The sequence below is a fragment of the Myotis yumanensis genome, unplaced genomic scaffold, assembly GCF_028538775.1.
Source record: "Myotis yumanensis isolate MYYU_CA2020_CCGP unplaced genomic scaffold, mMyoYum1.0.hap1 SCAF_5, whole genome shotgun sequence".
Classification (NCBI taxonomy): Eukaryota; Metazoa; Chordata; class Mammalia; order Chiroptera; family Vespertilionidae; genus Myotis; species Myotis yumanensis.
The window spans coordinates 90,947,103-90,962,693 of record NW_027223756.1 but is presented as its reverse complement, the minus strand read 5'-3'; the positions used below and the strand labels follow the sequence as shown (position 1 = coordinate 90,962,693).

Sequence of the window (15,591 nt, the reverse complement as noted above, 5' to 3'; positions counted from 1 at the left end):
GACAAATGTGACGGAGAAAATAATTCAGTGATGGGAGAAGGGTTGAGAGGGCTCGGTGAAAAAGGTGAAAGTAATTAAGTACAAACTGCCAGTTATAAAAATAGGAGGATGTAAAGTACAACATAGGGAATGCAGTCAATAATATTGTAATATCTGTATGGTGTCAGATGGGTACTAGATTTATTGGGGTGAACACTTCATAGAATATATAAATGTCTAATCACTATGTTGTACATCTGAAATTAATATAATAGTCTCTGTCATCTGTAATTGAAAAATAAATTATTTACTTTAAAGAAAGTAAATTATTTACTTTAAAAATAAAAACATTTTGCCCGGCTGATGTGGCTCAGTGGTTGAACACTGACCTATGAACCTGGAGGTCACGGTCCCCATTCCTGGTCAGGGCACATGCCCAGGTTGCAGACTCGATCCCCAGTAGGGGCGTGCAGGAGGAAGCCAATCAATATTTCTCTCCCATCATTGATGTTTCTATCTCTCCCTAATCCTTCCTCTTTGAAATCAATAAAAAATATATATATTTTAAAGTATTCAGTGATGGGCCCCAGCCGGCTTGGCTCAGTGGATAGAGCGTTGGCCTGCAGACTGAAGGGTGCCGGGTTCGATTCCCCGTCAAGGGCACATGCCCAGGTGTGGGCTCAATCCCCAGCGGGGGGCGTGCAGGAGGCAGCCAATCCATGATTCTCTCTCATCATGGATGTTTCTCTCTCTCCCTCTCCCTTCCTCTGTCTGAAATATATATATATATATATATAAAGAATACTTCTCTTTATAAAAAAAATATTCAGTGATGGGCTGGCAGGGGTGATGTTAGGGAAGGAGGTTCCCACCATCAGGGAAGGCTGGGGGAAGGGGGCATTTGAGCTGAGGCCTGACCCTTGTGAGCAGCCCCAGCCCAAAGCCTGGGCATCATCTTTTGGGGGGGGCATCATCTTTTGGGGGGGCGGGGCGCGCATCATCTTTAATACCTTTCTTTCCCTGTTACCTCACATTGCACCAGTTCCTATTCTCGGGAACCTTAATCCCAAAGAACCAGAACTACAGAGCTTCAGCCTCCTCTGTGAATTTCTCCAGTCTTGCTCAAGAATGCTGTTTTTGCCATGAGGCACTAGAGGAAAGGTCCAGAAATCCCACTCAGACCAGCAGTGAATGGGATACTGGAGTCTCCCAGACGATAGAGGGATGACTCGGTGAAGCAAGAGGGGTTCTGTTTGACACCCAGCTGTCTCTCCCTAAGCAGAGGGACCTCAACCACCATATCAAAGGTTTATATTCAGGACACCCTAGGGGTGCTCAGGCATGCGCAGGGTGAAGCCAGGAGGGGCAGCCAGGGGGATGTGGGCAGTTATAATTGCACAAAAAAATACATTTTTTTACTAGAGCCAGGGATGGCTGAGGGGAAACCCCGGTGGAGATTACAGGGGGACGATGACTTTTTCCGAATATGCTTTTAGTTCCACTTTCCAACCGTTTAATTAAACGTCCATATTAAACATATATACACACATAGATTTTAATTTGGAGTGTCCTGGGCACTGACACTACTCCATTTTATCCTCCTTGTTCATATGGCTTTGAGAAACATCCTGAACGTTAGCATTTTTGCCTAACCAGTATCTGCCCCCTTTTGGGCATCAGTAACTAACTGCCCTACAGGGAACACTCATTCTGACTTTCAGTCCATAAGATGTGAATGAAGCTGGTCTCACCAACTCCTCTCCCCACAAACACCTCTTCTCAAGTTGGAAGCCTTGGACAATCAGTAGAGCCTTCTTTGCTTGGGTGGCTGCTTTGAAGGATAGCACAAGCCCCCAGAGGCAGAGCTCACCACTTGAAGAGAAATGGGCCAAGAGAGTGAACCCACACAGAGCAAAACAGAGACAAAGGAAGAGAGAGAGACACTGTCTGAGCTCCTGGATCCAACCAGGTCTTAAGATAGGTCGGTGTGCCCAATGGTTAGAGCATTGGCCCATGCACTGAAGGGTCTAGGCCAGGGGTGGGCAAACTTTTTGACTCAAGGGCCACAATGGGTTCTTAAACTGGACCAGAGGGCCGGAACAAAAGCATGGATGGAGTGTTTGTGAACCACTTTGAACCAATATAAATTCAAAGTAAACATCATTACATAAAAGGGTACGGTTTTTTTGGTTTTTTTTTAGTTTTATTCATTTCAAACGGGCCGGATCCAGCCTGCGGGCCGTAGTTTGCCCACGGCTGGTCTAGGATTTGATTCCCAGTCAACAGTACCTGGGTTGCAGGTTCATTCCCCAGCCCAGGCCAGGGCATACGCAGAAGGTAACCAATTGATGTGTCACTTTCATATCAATGTCTCTCTCTCTCTCTTTCTCACTCTCTCTCCCTCCCTCCCTCCCCCCCTCATTCCCTCCCTCCCATTCTATCTAAAAGCAATGGAAAAATATCCTCGGGTGAGGCTTAAAAAAAATAGACAGTCCTGCCTTTTCAGTGTGTCAGCTAATTCTCTTTTTTGCTGAAGTTGATTTGAAGTCCATTTTCTGTCCCTGGCACTAACTGAGATTGCAGCTTCTGGGAGTCAAGTGCAGGGCTGGGCATTCTACAAAAGTGCTTCTCAGTCCTGCCACTATCTTGTGAGATTGGAGAGGAAACAGAGACAGAGCACATTGATGGCAACTGCCCCACAGCAAGTTAAGAGCCAGAGCCAGACCTAGAACTCAGGCCTGACAGCAGAGCTCAGCTTCCTCCTCTGCACTGGGTTTTGTACGGTTTAGATGAGATTAACATGAGTCAAGTGCCTGGCTCATAAGTGCTCAAAAGATGCTGGTTACCCTGATCACTTCCATATGTCTGCACTAAGCTGGTTTCCGGGCACAGAAAGAGAAAAGATTGGGCGGGGGGGGCGGGGAGAGGAGGGGTTATGAGGTCACAAAACTGGGCAATGACCCCAGGGCAGAAGTGAGGTACCAGTGCTCACCCTGCTCATCCCCATTCACCCCTCACCCCAGCAGTAACAAAATCCATCTTAAACCCTGGTGATGAGTCAGAGGAAGCCATGAGCCTACTCATTGCACAATGGCCAGAACTTGACCCAAGCCTTCCTCCGGCTCCACTGACCCTTAGTACTGAGGAGGGCGAAGTGGAGGCATCTGGTGACCCAGGAAGAACCCAGACCTGATGTTTTCACTTTCTTAGTTCATCAAAGAAAGCTGCTGCCACCCAGTGTGGCCGAGGTAGGGCTTTTCGGAGCACCCTGTGGTCTTTGTAAACGGAGTGGATCTCATGGTCCCCGTCACACTTGGGGAAAATATCCACCCTCCTCCCAGTGACCCACGAGGTTCATGCCCCCCTCCCTGGTCCCTCACTGCAACTACTCTGGCTTCCTTACTTTTCTACCTCCACATCTTTGTGCATACTACTGCTTTTTCCCAGACTGCCCACCCCCCCAGATCCTTTCATAGCTGGCACCTTCTCATCTTTCAGGCCTCTCCTCTGAGACACCCTCCCTGAGGGCCCCCCCTGTGTGTTTCCCATGACCAGGAAACATCCCGCTCTCTAAAGGCGGCTGTATCCAGGCTCCTGTCTGCTAGCCTGTAGACGGAGCTGAGATCAAAAGCGGAAAGTATATCCAACCTCCCAAACACCACTGGGCTAGAGTTCCCTGTGTGATGCAGAAGGGACACAGACACACCCAGTTCCCTGCTTTTAAGACTTGTTCTCTGTCCCTTGAAGGCTCTGAGTACTTTAGGTCTCATATTATACGTGTCTGTTCATTCTGTTTTCCTGGGTCCCCAGAGCTAACACAAGACGAGGCACAGTGGGGTAATTAGCAAGTGTTTGTTAAATGACTCCTTTCTGCTGGGAAACTCCTATTCATTCCTCCTTCAGAAAGACTGTCCCCTAAAGAGAGCTGTGTTCCTCACTCTAGGCTCACCCAGTCCTAGGTCCTTCTCCAGCCAGTTCTGACCGAAGGGGCTGGGAGTGTCCAACTGTTACATAGTTTCACTTTAGTTACAGAGCACTGCCAAGTGTAAGCTAAGAGCTGGGTCCTCATAAGCCACTTCCTGCTGCTCCCAGGATGTAATTTTCTCTCATCTGCTCCATAGATCTGCCTGGCTCCATTTGTTCCTCGCCAGTTTCCCCAGCACCATCTCCCACCCTTCCCTTTCTAATGTCCTCCACTTTCGCCTTGCTGCATCCTGCCTCAGGGCCTTTGCTCAGGCTGTCTTCCTGTCTAGAATGCCCTGTGCCCTGCATCCAGGCCATAATACCCTTCAACATAAAGTCTCTAAATGCAAGCTACATGAAAACCTACGCTGAGCACTTCTGCATGGCCCAGCCCTTGCTGATTCTCCAGCTGTGTAACAACAGGAAAGTGACTTCACATCTCAGTGTCTTGGTGTCCACCCATGTTAAAATAAATGTGAACAATGGCCATCATCCTAGAAGGTTCTTGGGAGATTAAATATATAATGAAAGCACTTAGCCAGTGGTTCTCAACCTTCCTAATGCCGCGACCCTTTAATACAGTTCCTCATGTTGTGGTGACCCACAATTTCATTGCTACAAATTGAACAAAATTAAAGCATAGTGATTAATCACAAAAACAATATGTAATTATATATGTGTTTTCTGATGTCTTAGGCAACCCCTGTGAAAGGGTCGTTCGACACCCAAAGGGTCGCAACCCACAGGTGAGGACCACTGGCTTAGTGCCTGCTTCCTCACCAACACGCAATAACTGTTAGGGGAAGCACCCCCTATCTGGAGATGTGAGTTTTCATGCCTTGCTTTTCTGCACTGCCTTATATGGAATCATAGTCAATCTAGAGTACCCACATTGCATGGAGGGGAATTTGGGCCATGGGAGTGAGGAGGTAAAGAGGAAAGCCATCCAGGGCCTCTCTTTGACTTCCAAACCAGACCTTCATCAGACAGAGTTTTGAAAGGTAAAGCCAGAGCCAGGTTTAATTATGATGTGAAAGGAAGAACCAGGCAATAGAAGCCATAAATGCCAGACACAGTACTCACTCCTTACAATTGAAGAGGTTAGATGAGGACGAAGGTCCCTGTCCCCCCTCCCCCGGGGGTGTGGGTGAGACAGGGCAGGATTGCCAAGGAGAGTAGCAAGAGGCTGGAGCTGACGGAGGCAGGAACCTAGGGGGATGGCAGGTGGGGGAGGGCAAGCATTCCAGTTCCTCCCCTGCAACCACCACGCAGAGGGACAGGCAGTGACAACACATTGCAGATACTTGGCTGAGCTGCAGCTGAACTCCCTCACACAGCACCCCTCCCACTATCCCAAAACCCAGGACACCTATAGTCCCAACCTACGTGACAAAAGATAATTCCTGACCTTCAGGGGGCACTGGCTTTTCTTTTGGTGGCCCAGTGGGTGTTTCTTTCTGGAAGCCCAGCATCTGAATCCCCATCCAAGCCTAGGGAGTCCCCACCATGGGAAGTCAGCCCCCCACTGACGACAGAAGCCCCAGAGTCAACAGTTCGATGGATCAAACTGTGGGCCTCAGTTCCCCATCTGTTCCTGTGTCCCGCCCTGTGCCACACCATGGTGCATCCTTCCTTTGTAAGAAGGAGGGTATTTCCCAGTCCTGCTCTGGGGCTTGGCCATGTCATTTACTTTGGCTAAAGACATATGGGCAGAAGCATCAGCATGCAAGTTCCGAATCTGGACCTCAGGAGGCCTCACGTGACTCCGCTTGTCCTCTGGCTCCATTTTGGGAGAACTTTACGTGAGCTGGCTGCTGGTCTGAAGATGAAGACAGGTAGGGCTAAGCACCCCCTCACCCTACCCCACCCTGCTACTCCATAGCCTTGCACCTGGAAGCAGAGCTGCCCAACTGAGGGCAGCATAGAACAGGCATCCCAGTTGAGTCACAGATACACGAAACCACCCATTAATTTTTTTTCTTTATTTATTTTGTTAGCCCTCACCCAAAGATATTTTTTCCATTGATTTTTAGAAAGTGGGAGGGAAGGATTGAGGGAGGGAGGGAGGGAGGGAGGGAGAAGAGGAGGGAAGGGCAGGGGAGGGGAGGGGAGGGGAAAGAGAGGAGAGAAGAGAAACATTGATGTGAGACACATGGATTGGTTGCCTCCTGCACGTGCCCCAACCAGATCTGGGGATCGAACCTGAAACCCAGGTACATGCCCTTGACTGGAAATCGAACCCAGAACTCTTTGGTGCACAGGCCAATGCTCTAACCATTTAGCAACATGGCTAAGGCCCAGCCATTTATTTTTGCATGCCACTGAGACTTGGGTTGTTTGTTACATGTTGTCAGCAGCTGACTAGCACACTCACATACTCACTTTCCTGGGGATCCAGGCAGCTAGGTTGGCACAGGACATGGACTAGGCCAGTGGTCGGCAAACTGCAGCTCGGCAAACTGCGGCTCGCAAGCCACATGCGGCTCTTTGGCCCCTTGAGTGTGGCTCTTCCACAAAATACCACGTGCGGGTGCGCACGTACAGTGCGATTGAAACTTCGTGGCCCATGCGCAGAAGTCGGTATTTTGTGGAAGAGCCACACTCAAGGGGCCAAAGAGCCGCAGGTGGCTCGCGAGCCGCAGTTTGCCGACCACGGGACTAGGCCAATAGGATGTTTCCACTCAGGAAAAAGTGATGCAAAGAAACAGCATCAAGGCAGGAGTATCCAGTTTCCAGGGACAGCTATGGCCGAGGGCCCGGGGCAGATGGCTGCCAGTTGAGACATCTGGATTCCGTGGTGGTGGCAGAAGCGTCCTCACCAGTCAGTCCCCTGACCTGATTTCAGCTGGTCACCCCAGCTGCCTTGCCACCTTGATCCTTACTGTTTTCTGAGCCTGATTTTCCAGTCTTCCTGCCACTTCTGTGAGCAACCCAACAGCCCTCCAAAGCACATCTTTGCTATTGAAATCGGCCAGTTTCTGTTGTTTGCAAATGAAATCCCTGACTTACATAAGACTGGGAAACCCCAGCATCTGTTACCTTTACATTATAATTGTTTTAAGTGTTTGGGTTGCAAATAACAGAATAGCCTTCCACTAGTATCTTACGATACTAAGACTCTTAAGCAGCACAGACATTGTGATTCTCAGAAGAAGGAGTCTGGAGATCAGAGGTTCCAGGGTAGAATTGGTGGTCTCATGATTTCAGGGCTCTGGGAGGCAGCCTCTCTGTGCTTCTCTTAACTTGCTCCTCATGGCCACAAGAGGGCTGCAGAAACTCCTGCATACTGTCCTCACAGGAAGCATGAAGGGATTGAAGCGGGCAATAAGGCCTTTTCCATGACCAGAAACCCCCACCTCAGACCTTCCCTTAAAGCTTGACCAGATCTGGGAAATTTGCCCAGGCTGAAAACAACCCCTGCAAAAGGCATTACCAAAAAAAAACAAAAAAACAAAAAAAAGCTGAGCCAAATCCCAAATTAACCCCCACCCAAGGCTGGGCACACTGCTGCTGGCACCAAATCAAGGCTCTATGGGTGAGGAGGGAGACATGGCTGCCGGAATAGCAACAGTAGGGTCAGCCACAAGAATTAAGCTGGGGTCTTTTCTTAAAAAAAAAAAAATGTATTGATTTTAGAGAAAAACATCAATGTGAGAAACATTAATAAGTTGCCTCCCACCCGCACTCTGACCAGGGATAGAACCCGCAATCTGGGCATGTGCCCAGAGTTAAGCTGACGTCTTATTGTGTGGGGAGCATGGTCTCGTGGACCATCTGCCCTTGGGGTCCACGGACAGCGCCCACAGACACTAGAGTGCATGAGGCTCTGCTCCCATCTCCCCACCCAGAACTTCTCATTTGTGTAACAGACATTCCTGGCTGTGCCTCCGGGGACACACGGCCAGGTGCCCCTAATAAAACCCGTGCGCGGAGACTCCACCATGAGAAGGGAAATCTCTGGGGCCGTGAGAACAGAGGAGCTGCAGCTACATTCCAGGACACAAAGCCAGGGGCAGACTTCCAAACTGGCCAGGTCTGGGGCAGATTCCCACCTCACACGACTCCCCCGAGGCCGCTTTGGCCCTTGCTGGCTGAAAGGCCCCAGAAGTCACACTTGGCCTCCCTCTCACGGGCCTGCATCCCACTGTCCCTGGAGACAGCGTTTTCCCACAACCCCAGCCCAGGTGCAGAGGGAGGCTCCAGGAGCCCGAGGTGGGGAAGCAGGCCATCTGGAAGGAGACGGGCTTTCCCCAAGCTCGGTCCTCATGCACAGTGGATGCTGCCCTGGGTGAGAGGTGAAGAGAAGTGATAAGGTGATAGGCTGCAGACTCCTTCAGGGAGCCACACAGAAAGGGCCAGGCTGGCCCAGGGGCATGTGCACAAGCTGTTTGTTCAACTGTGTATGAGCAAGCACATGTGTGCAGGTATGCCTGAGTAAGCATGTGTGTGTGTGTGTGTGTGTGTGTGTATGCAAGCCTCTGTATATGGGTACACATGTTCTGCCTTTCTCCAAAGGACACAAACATTCACAAAGTTTCAAGCCAGTTTCTGCTAAATTAAAAACAGCTTTTTCGTGTTTAAAGTTTACAATACGAAAAATAATTTTCCTTTCTTCCGGGGCGGGGGGGGTGGTGAATGGAGAAGGAGGGGTAGAGGGCCCCCGAGAACATTCCACGAACCAGCCCAGACGGTTACGCACAATCGACTGGTTAGATACGGCAGCACCCCCTCCACCCTGCACCGGCACCCCTGCCAGCTCATTGGGGACAAGATGTTCTGAGGTGTGAGCTGATCTGGGGAACTTGTAGCTGGCAAAGGCTTCTCACTGCCCCCTGAAGGGGCCGTGCCTCTAGCAGAAAAGGGTTCTTTTGGGGGAGCTCAGGTTAGGGAGGTGAGAAGAGGCCAAAATGTTCTGGTTAGTCCCCAAGGACCCTGCTTTCCTTTCAATGCCCCTGAAAGCATGGGCTCCTTCCTGGTTCCCAACAAGTTCCTATTTCAGCACTGCCTCCCAACTCAGCCTCACCCTGGGGGCCCGTGGCTGCTGGACGGGAGCACCAGGCCGTGGTATGTTTTGAGGGTGACCTGGAGGCTCCCCTCTCAGAAGGCTGGACGTGAACAAGCAAGCAGTCTCTACCAAAGTACAGCCCCATTCACAGTGAGGCTGTCACAAAACCAAGTACTGGGGCAGCTTGTGGAGCTCTTGGCCCCTATGGGAGCATAATGACTTCATGCTTCCTTTAGGCCTGCCCTTTCTCCTCTGCATTGCAGCCTCTGGGAGAGGGGCTCCACAGCCGCCCGATCTTGCACCCCAGAACTGAGCAGATGGAGACAGAACCTGTTAGGGCTGAATGCTGGTTGGTGGCAGGGGGCCAGACCACCAGGCACATAGAACAGCCTGGAGAGTTGCCAGAGGCCACGAAGTTTGCCCTCTGTCTTCCCAGCATCCAGTAGAAGAACCGGCCCCACTTCCTGCTGCCCTCAATCACATCCCTGAGCTAAAGACTGGACCTTTTCCAGCTCTTCTGCAAGGATGGGAAAGGGTGAGGTGGGAGAGGGGGCCCCAAATGCACAGAGGACAGGAGGAATCTGTGACCTATCAGGCTCCACAAACTCGGCACGGGGCCTGCTCCATCTTTTCACCATAACATTTTTATTAAATACAAGGAAAATATTAGGAGACGACGTCTGCTAAGGTATGAGGTTAATTCTTTACACAGCGAGTGGGTCACAGAAACATGACATCAATCGTCTGTTAGCAGCAGAAGAGACACTTTAAGTTGCCCCAAGGGTATAAATCCCATTTATAAGGCAGCGGTGCTGGCCTCTTAAAAAAAAAAAGCAAAATGGAACAACAATAAAAAGATTTAGAGACCAAAACAAATGTGGCTGGAGATGCCATGAAGCCCTTGAAGAGAGAGGCTCCTGCCTACTGACTCCCCAGCTGGCAGCCTTGGGCCAGGTGGCACTTCACCCTGAACACAGGACAAAGAGGGAGTGCAGGGCTGGAGAGTAGATGAAATGAAAGTCCTGAACAGACCCGTGGAGTGCAGATGCACTGGGATTCTAAAGCAGCATCCTTCTTCATCCGTGGGACAGGGACATATCAGCCCAGTTCTCCTCAGGGCCCCCCAGGTGGCCCAGTGCCCAGTGGAGGCCCGACATCCATGAGGACCATCTCTGGAAGTGGCTGTGGTCTCTCCTCCTGAAATCAAATGAGCAAACACCCCGAGGTGCTCAGACCAAGGACAGGAATAGGAACAAATGCTCAACCTCCTGTGCGGCCCTCTCCCATTCAGCAGCTTGGGCTTATTGGGGAGACAGAACTGTCCTCTGGTCATCAATCCAAGTTGGGTGCTTCTGAGCCCCTCCAGCTCCAGAGAAGTGGGGTACAGTTATCTATAATAATAAACACGTAATATGCAAATCGACCGAACGACCAACAGCAGAACGACAGTCTGGGCGACCTTCTGGACGACCACGCTAGGACATGCACTGGCGCCAGGCCAGCCAAAGCGGGTGCAATGTCCCCGCCATCGCCCCACGATCACCCCGCAGAAGGAGGCCCAGGCCACCAGCCGGCGGGGCAATTGATGGAGGGAGGTGGGAGCCTCCACAATCGCCCCAAAGAGGGAGGCCCAGGCTACCGGGCCAGCCAGCCGGTGGCCACAGACGGAGTCCCAGGTGGGTGGGTGGGGCCTCCCTCTGCACAGCCATCAATCACAGAGCCCCATGATTGATCACCCCAAAAAGGGAGGCCCAGGCCAGCCAAGTGATCGCACCCCACGCCTGTAGCCCGCAGAGGGAGGCAACTGGTGACGGGAGGTGTGGGGGGGCAGTGCTACACAGATGGCAAGTAGTGGCAGCGGCGGGGGCAGGGTCAGCTGCTGGCAGCCGGGGAAGGAAAGCCCCAATAGGCCCTGATAGCCGAGCAGGCCGAGGGACTCTACCAGAGGGGTCCCTGATTGCGAGAGGGCACAGGTTGGGCTGAGGGACACCTCCCTTCCTGCACTGGGCCTCTAGTTTAAAAATACATGTGTGGCCCTAGCCAGTTTGGCTCACTGGATAGAGCGTCGGCCTGGGGACTAAAGGGTCCCAGGTTCGATTCTGATCAAGGGCATGTACCTTGGTTGCAGGCACATCCCCAGTAGGGGGTGTGCAGGAGGCAGCTGATTGATGCTTCTCTCTCATCGATGTTTCTTTTTTTTTTTTAAATATATTTTATTTATTTTTTTATAGAGAGGAAGGGAGAGAGACAGAGAGCTAGAAACATCGATGAGAGAGAAACATTGACCAGCTGCCTCCTGCACATCTCCTACTGGGGATGTGCCCGCAACCCAGGTACATGCCCTTGACTGGAATCGAACCTGGGACCCTTCAGTCCGCAGGCTGACGCTCCATCCACTGAGCCAAACCGGTTTCGGCTCTCATCGATGTTTCTAACTCTCTATCCCACTCCCTTCCTCTCTGTAAAAAATCAATAAAATATATTTTAAAAATAAAATAAAAATACATGTGTGTGCCTTGGCCAGAATTGCTCAGTGGTTAGAGCATCAGCCCATGCACCAAGAGGTTGTGGGTTCAGTTCCCGGTTAAGGGCACATACCTGCATTGCAGGTTCGATCCCTAGCCCTGGTTGGGGTGCATGCAGGAGACAACCAATCAATGTGTCTCTCTCACATTGATGTTTCTCCCTCTCTCTCTTATCTCTCTCTCTCTCTCTCTTTCCCTCTCTCCTCCTCCCTCCCTCCCTCCCTTCCACTCTCTCTAAAAATCAATGGAAAAAATATCCTTGGGTGAGGATTAACAAAAACAAGCAAACAAAATACACATGTGCAAGAAACTTGGGATGGGGAGAGTGGCATACTATGAATTTGGATTGACACTAATGAGCCTGCATTTGAACATCTGAGACTGCTGGACTGAGGGATGGGAGAAGTGGGGCACAATAATACCCCAAAGAGACCCCTTATTCCAACCCTGTGCAGACGAGGAAACTGCCTCAGGCTCAAGTTTTCTGCCACAACACATTGGCCTCCTCACTGGCAGGCTCCCTGGGCAGGCAGAGAGCCAAGATCTGCTTTGGGAAGGAAGGACCCTAGGAAGGAGGCTTATCAACACAACGGGACTATACAGCCAGCCCACAGGGAGGGGGCCCAAGGTTCTCTATAGGGCACGTGCTCACCAAACCCCTGGCAAGAACAGCATGCAGCCAGGTCATGGGTGTGTGGGTGGGGGGGCATCCCGGGAGCTACCTCCTGCTTCCGGCCCGGGGCAGCAGGACTGGGGCACAGGCAATGCCTGCAAAAGACTCAGGGAAGTGCAGGTCGCGTTCCCATTCGTCTGTCTCGGTGTTGTATACCTGCACGATGCCTGTCACATTGTTGAGGCGCCAGTTATAGCCCCCAACAACATAAATTTTTCTGTCCAGCAGGCAGCAGCCAGCCTCTGACTGGCCGGCCCTCATGGGGCTCACGCTGGTCCACTGGTCTGTTTCTGGTACATAGTACTCTACAGCTAGCACATCAAAGCAGCGGTCCATATGGTCCATGCGGCCACCCAGGGCGTAAATGCGGCCGCCAGCACCCACCATGGCATGCAACACACGGGGTTCGCTCATGGGTGCCTTGAACTCCCACTGGTCGACTGCCGGGTCATAGCAGTGCAGCGCCTTCTTGTCCTCCACGGAGATGCCATAGCCACCTGAAATGTAAAGGCGACCCCCGGCCGAGGCACCTGCGTGGCCCCAGGTGCGGCGCTTCAACGAGCAGGCATAGCCCCACTCGTTGCGCCGCGGGCAGTATCTTTCAACGGAGGCCAGACTGCCGGCCCGGTTGCGGCCGCCCGTGGCATAGACCATGCCGCACAGCACATTCAGCTGGAACTGGATGCGGCTCTCCTGCATGGCCTGCAAGCGCAGCCATCGGTTCAGGTGAGGGTCGTAGCGGTAGCAGGCATCCACTGCACCCTCACCACTGCGATACTGCAGGTGCTGGCCCCCGGCCACATACACGAAGTTGTCCAGCACAGCCACGCATGTGTGGCTGCAGCCCACCTCCATCTCTGTGAGCTCGCGGAAGTGACAGGCTCCTGGCTCAGGCAGGTGGTACACTTTGCTACTGACAGCATGGTCACTGTCAGTATAGGGTGTGCCACCAAAGGCCACCAGCGAGGGCACATCAGAGCGCACAATCGTGCGCGGGGACTGCATCTCGTGCTGCCGAAAAGGCAGCACCTGGTAGTTGAAGGCCTCTAGCAGGTACTGGCGGCAGAGCACGTCCTCCACCATGAGGTCCAGCGTCTGCACACTATCCACCAAGTCAGACGAGTGCATGAGTGGGAAACGGATATGGCAGAGCACATGGCTGGCGCGTGGCCGCCGGGCAGGGTCATGCTGCAGCCAGCGGACAGCAGCTCGGAACAGGTCGATCTCGGCACAGCTCTGTAGGCGGTTGCTCTGCAGGAAGAAGACGAGGCGCTCCAGTGGCAGCTGCAGGAAATCATCTTCCGCAGCGATCTGCAGGAAATGCCGGAAGGTGAAGGCATCCACTGACTCTTTGAGTGAGGCCAGGCTGAAGGTGGTGGCCATGTGACCGATGTGCAGGCAGGTCTCCACGCTCATGGCAGCCTTGAGGAACTCCTCACACAGCTCCACCACTGGCAGCATCTGTAGGAACACAGCTGCGCCCAGCACATCCTGCACACAGTCCAGGTCCAGCGTCACCTCGGCACTGTAGGCAAAGTCAATGATGTGCCGCAGGCCACGCGCTGACAAGCCCTTCAGTTCAATGATGTCCTGGCTGGCCTCCCTCATGCCGCCTGTGAACATGGCCCTGAGGGTCAGAAACACAGCATGTGGGTTCAGGGCACCAATAGACATTGTGGCCACTGGGATGGCCTGGCCCTGAGACACTGCCAGCAGGGCTTTGCCCACCAGGGTAAAGCAGGCCAGGTATGCATTAAAAACATGCAAAAAATAAAAGGTTTTTCAATCCATCCCAAGTTATGCATCTTCCTCCCAAGAGCACTCTTGGCCTCTCCCATGGGGCCCCACCCAACCTCACCCAGATGTATGCTGCACTGGGGTAGGCTGGTTCTGAGGCCGGGGGCCAACTCCCTCCCTCCCTCTCCCTTTACCCCGCTCATGGCATGGCGATGTGGCTGTGCAGAAGGAGACCAAACCTTAGCTTTGGCTCTGGGGAAAAGTCTCCAACCCCATATCAGTGCCCAGGCATGAAGACCAGTTCCTCAGTGAGCTCAGGAAATATAGCGGGGACTCCAAGGGAATACAGATCATGGTTCACAGAGTCCAGTACCTCCCCAGCACACTCACCTGAACAGGTGGCTCCACCTTCCCCTGCCTGAGTCTCAGCTGCTATCACACATGGATAGGGAGGAATAAGGGTCCCAGGTTGGAGTGCCTATTGGGGGCCCCTACTAGGGTCACTGATATGTCCAGAGAAAGGCCCGGGTAGTTAGGGGAGCCCCTAAAAATGACCCACAGGAGTCTCAGCCTGCTGTAAGACACCCCCCGCCCCTCGTGAATGGCCCCAAGTCTGTCAGCTGGGCTGTCCTGCTCTGGGGCACAGGACCTGAGACACAGGACCTGGGTCTCAACCCCCTCCCCCCCCCACACAGCCTTTGGGAGGGGCCTCTGCAGGAAGAGGGCTAAGAATCCCAGTGCCTGCTAGAAGTTCGTGGCAGGTTCTAAAAGATGATGCATAAGAGGATCCTCTCAGAGGGTGAGCTGGCCTTTCATCATAATTGTGACTGCCATCAACATACATCGTAAACATCATAAGGGGTGACTGATGGAAGGGAACTTCCGTTGGCCATTTGCCTAATAAATGCTTGTCACCCAGTCACTACGCTAGTATGGGCCAGGCTTAGGCCCCAGAGTAGGAACAGCTGAGCTTAATGCTGCCTTGGGACCATCAACGAACAACTGCCCAGCACTCCACAAAGCAGTGCCATATCGCTTCCAGGAGCAGCGCTCTGCCAGCCCCAGGGCCCTACCCCTTCTTGTCCCCGAGAGTCCCATCGGCCTGTCGAAGGCAGAAACAGTCATTGCGACGGGAGGGAGCTTTGCCTTTTAAGGCCTTGCCGCTGCAGTGCCAGCGCAAAGGAGCCTTTAAAGGGCATTTCTGGCTGGGGCGGCCCGCCCGTCCCCAAATCCAGAATAAAAATAGAAGCGGCGCCCCAGATGGCTTGGTTTCTCCAGCTCCCCAGAAGGGCCTCATTGAGCCCGCAGGGCGGGCAGTCGGGGGCACACTGGGCTGGACACCTAGCCTCGGAGAGTGTGCAGCCTGTGGTGCGCACCTGGGCTGGACTCTGTGACACGGTCACATGAGCGCCTCAGCCACCACTGGCAAAGCAGAGTCAGAGACTCACCCCCAGCATGACACTCTTAGGAAAGGGTCCTCAGAGCAGACAGACCCAGACACTCAGCAAGGTCTCGCCTGTCACATGGGGATTGCAACAGAGCCTGGCAAACTCGGGGGACACCGCCTGGGAGTCCCTCCTGTCCTTCGGCCTGAGTACAGGTATTGCAAGGACAGGGATATGTGCCAGTCCCTGCTGGATTCTGAGGCCAGCTCACACAGGTGTCAAAAACACAGCAGAAACCTGGCCAAGCCCTGCCACCCCTCAGGA

General features: G+C 52.8%; 1 protein-coding gene across 4 annotated transcripts in view; it reads right to left on the bottom strand.

Annotated features, from left to right (window-relative positions):
- Positions 1 to 9,575: 9,575 nt before the first annotated feature.
- The window catches only part of KLHL26 (kelch like family member 26), a 28,817-nt gene continuing 22,801 nt past the window's right edge, over positions 9,576 to 15,591 (bottom strand). For 3 of the 4 annotated variants that reach the window (XM_070416467.1, XM_070416469.1, XM_070416470.1), the window contains one exon: positions 11,298 to 13,772. In XM_070416467.1, coding sequence (XP_070272568.1) covers positions 12,191 to 13,772 — 1,582 coding nt within the window. In that variant the 3' untranslated portion in view covers positions 11,298 to 12,190. Of the gene's footprint in view, positions 10,339 to 11,297; positions 13,773 to 15,591 lie in introns of those variants that run through there. The other variant, XR_011471582.1, reaches the window with a different exon arrangement.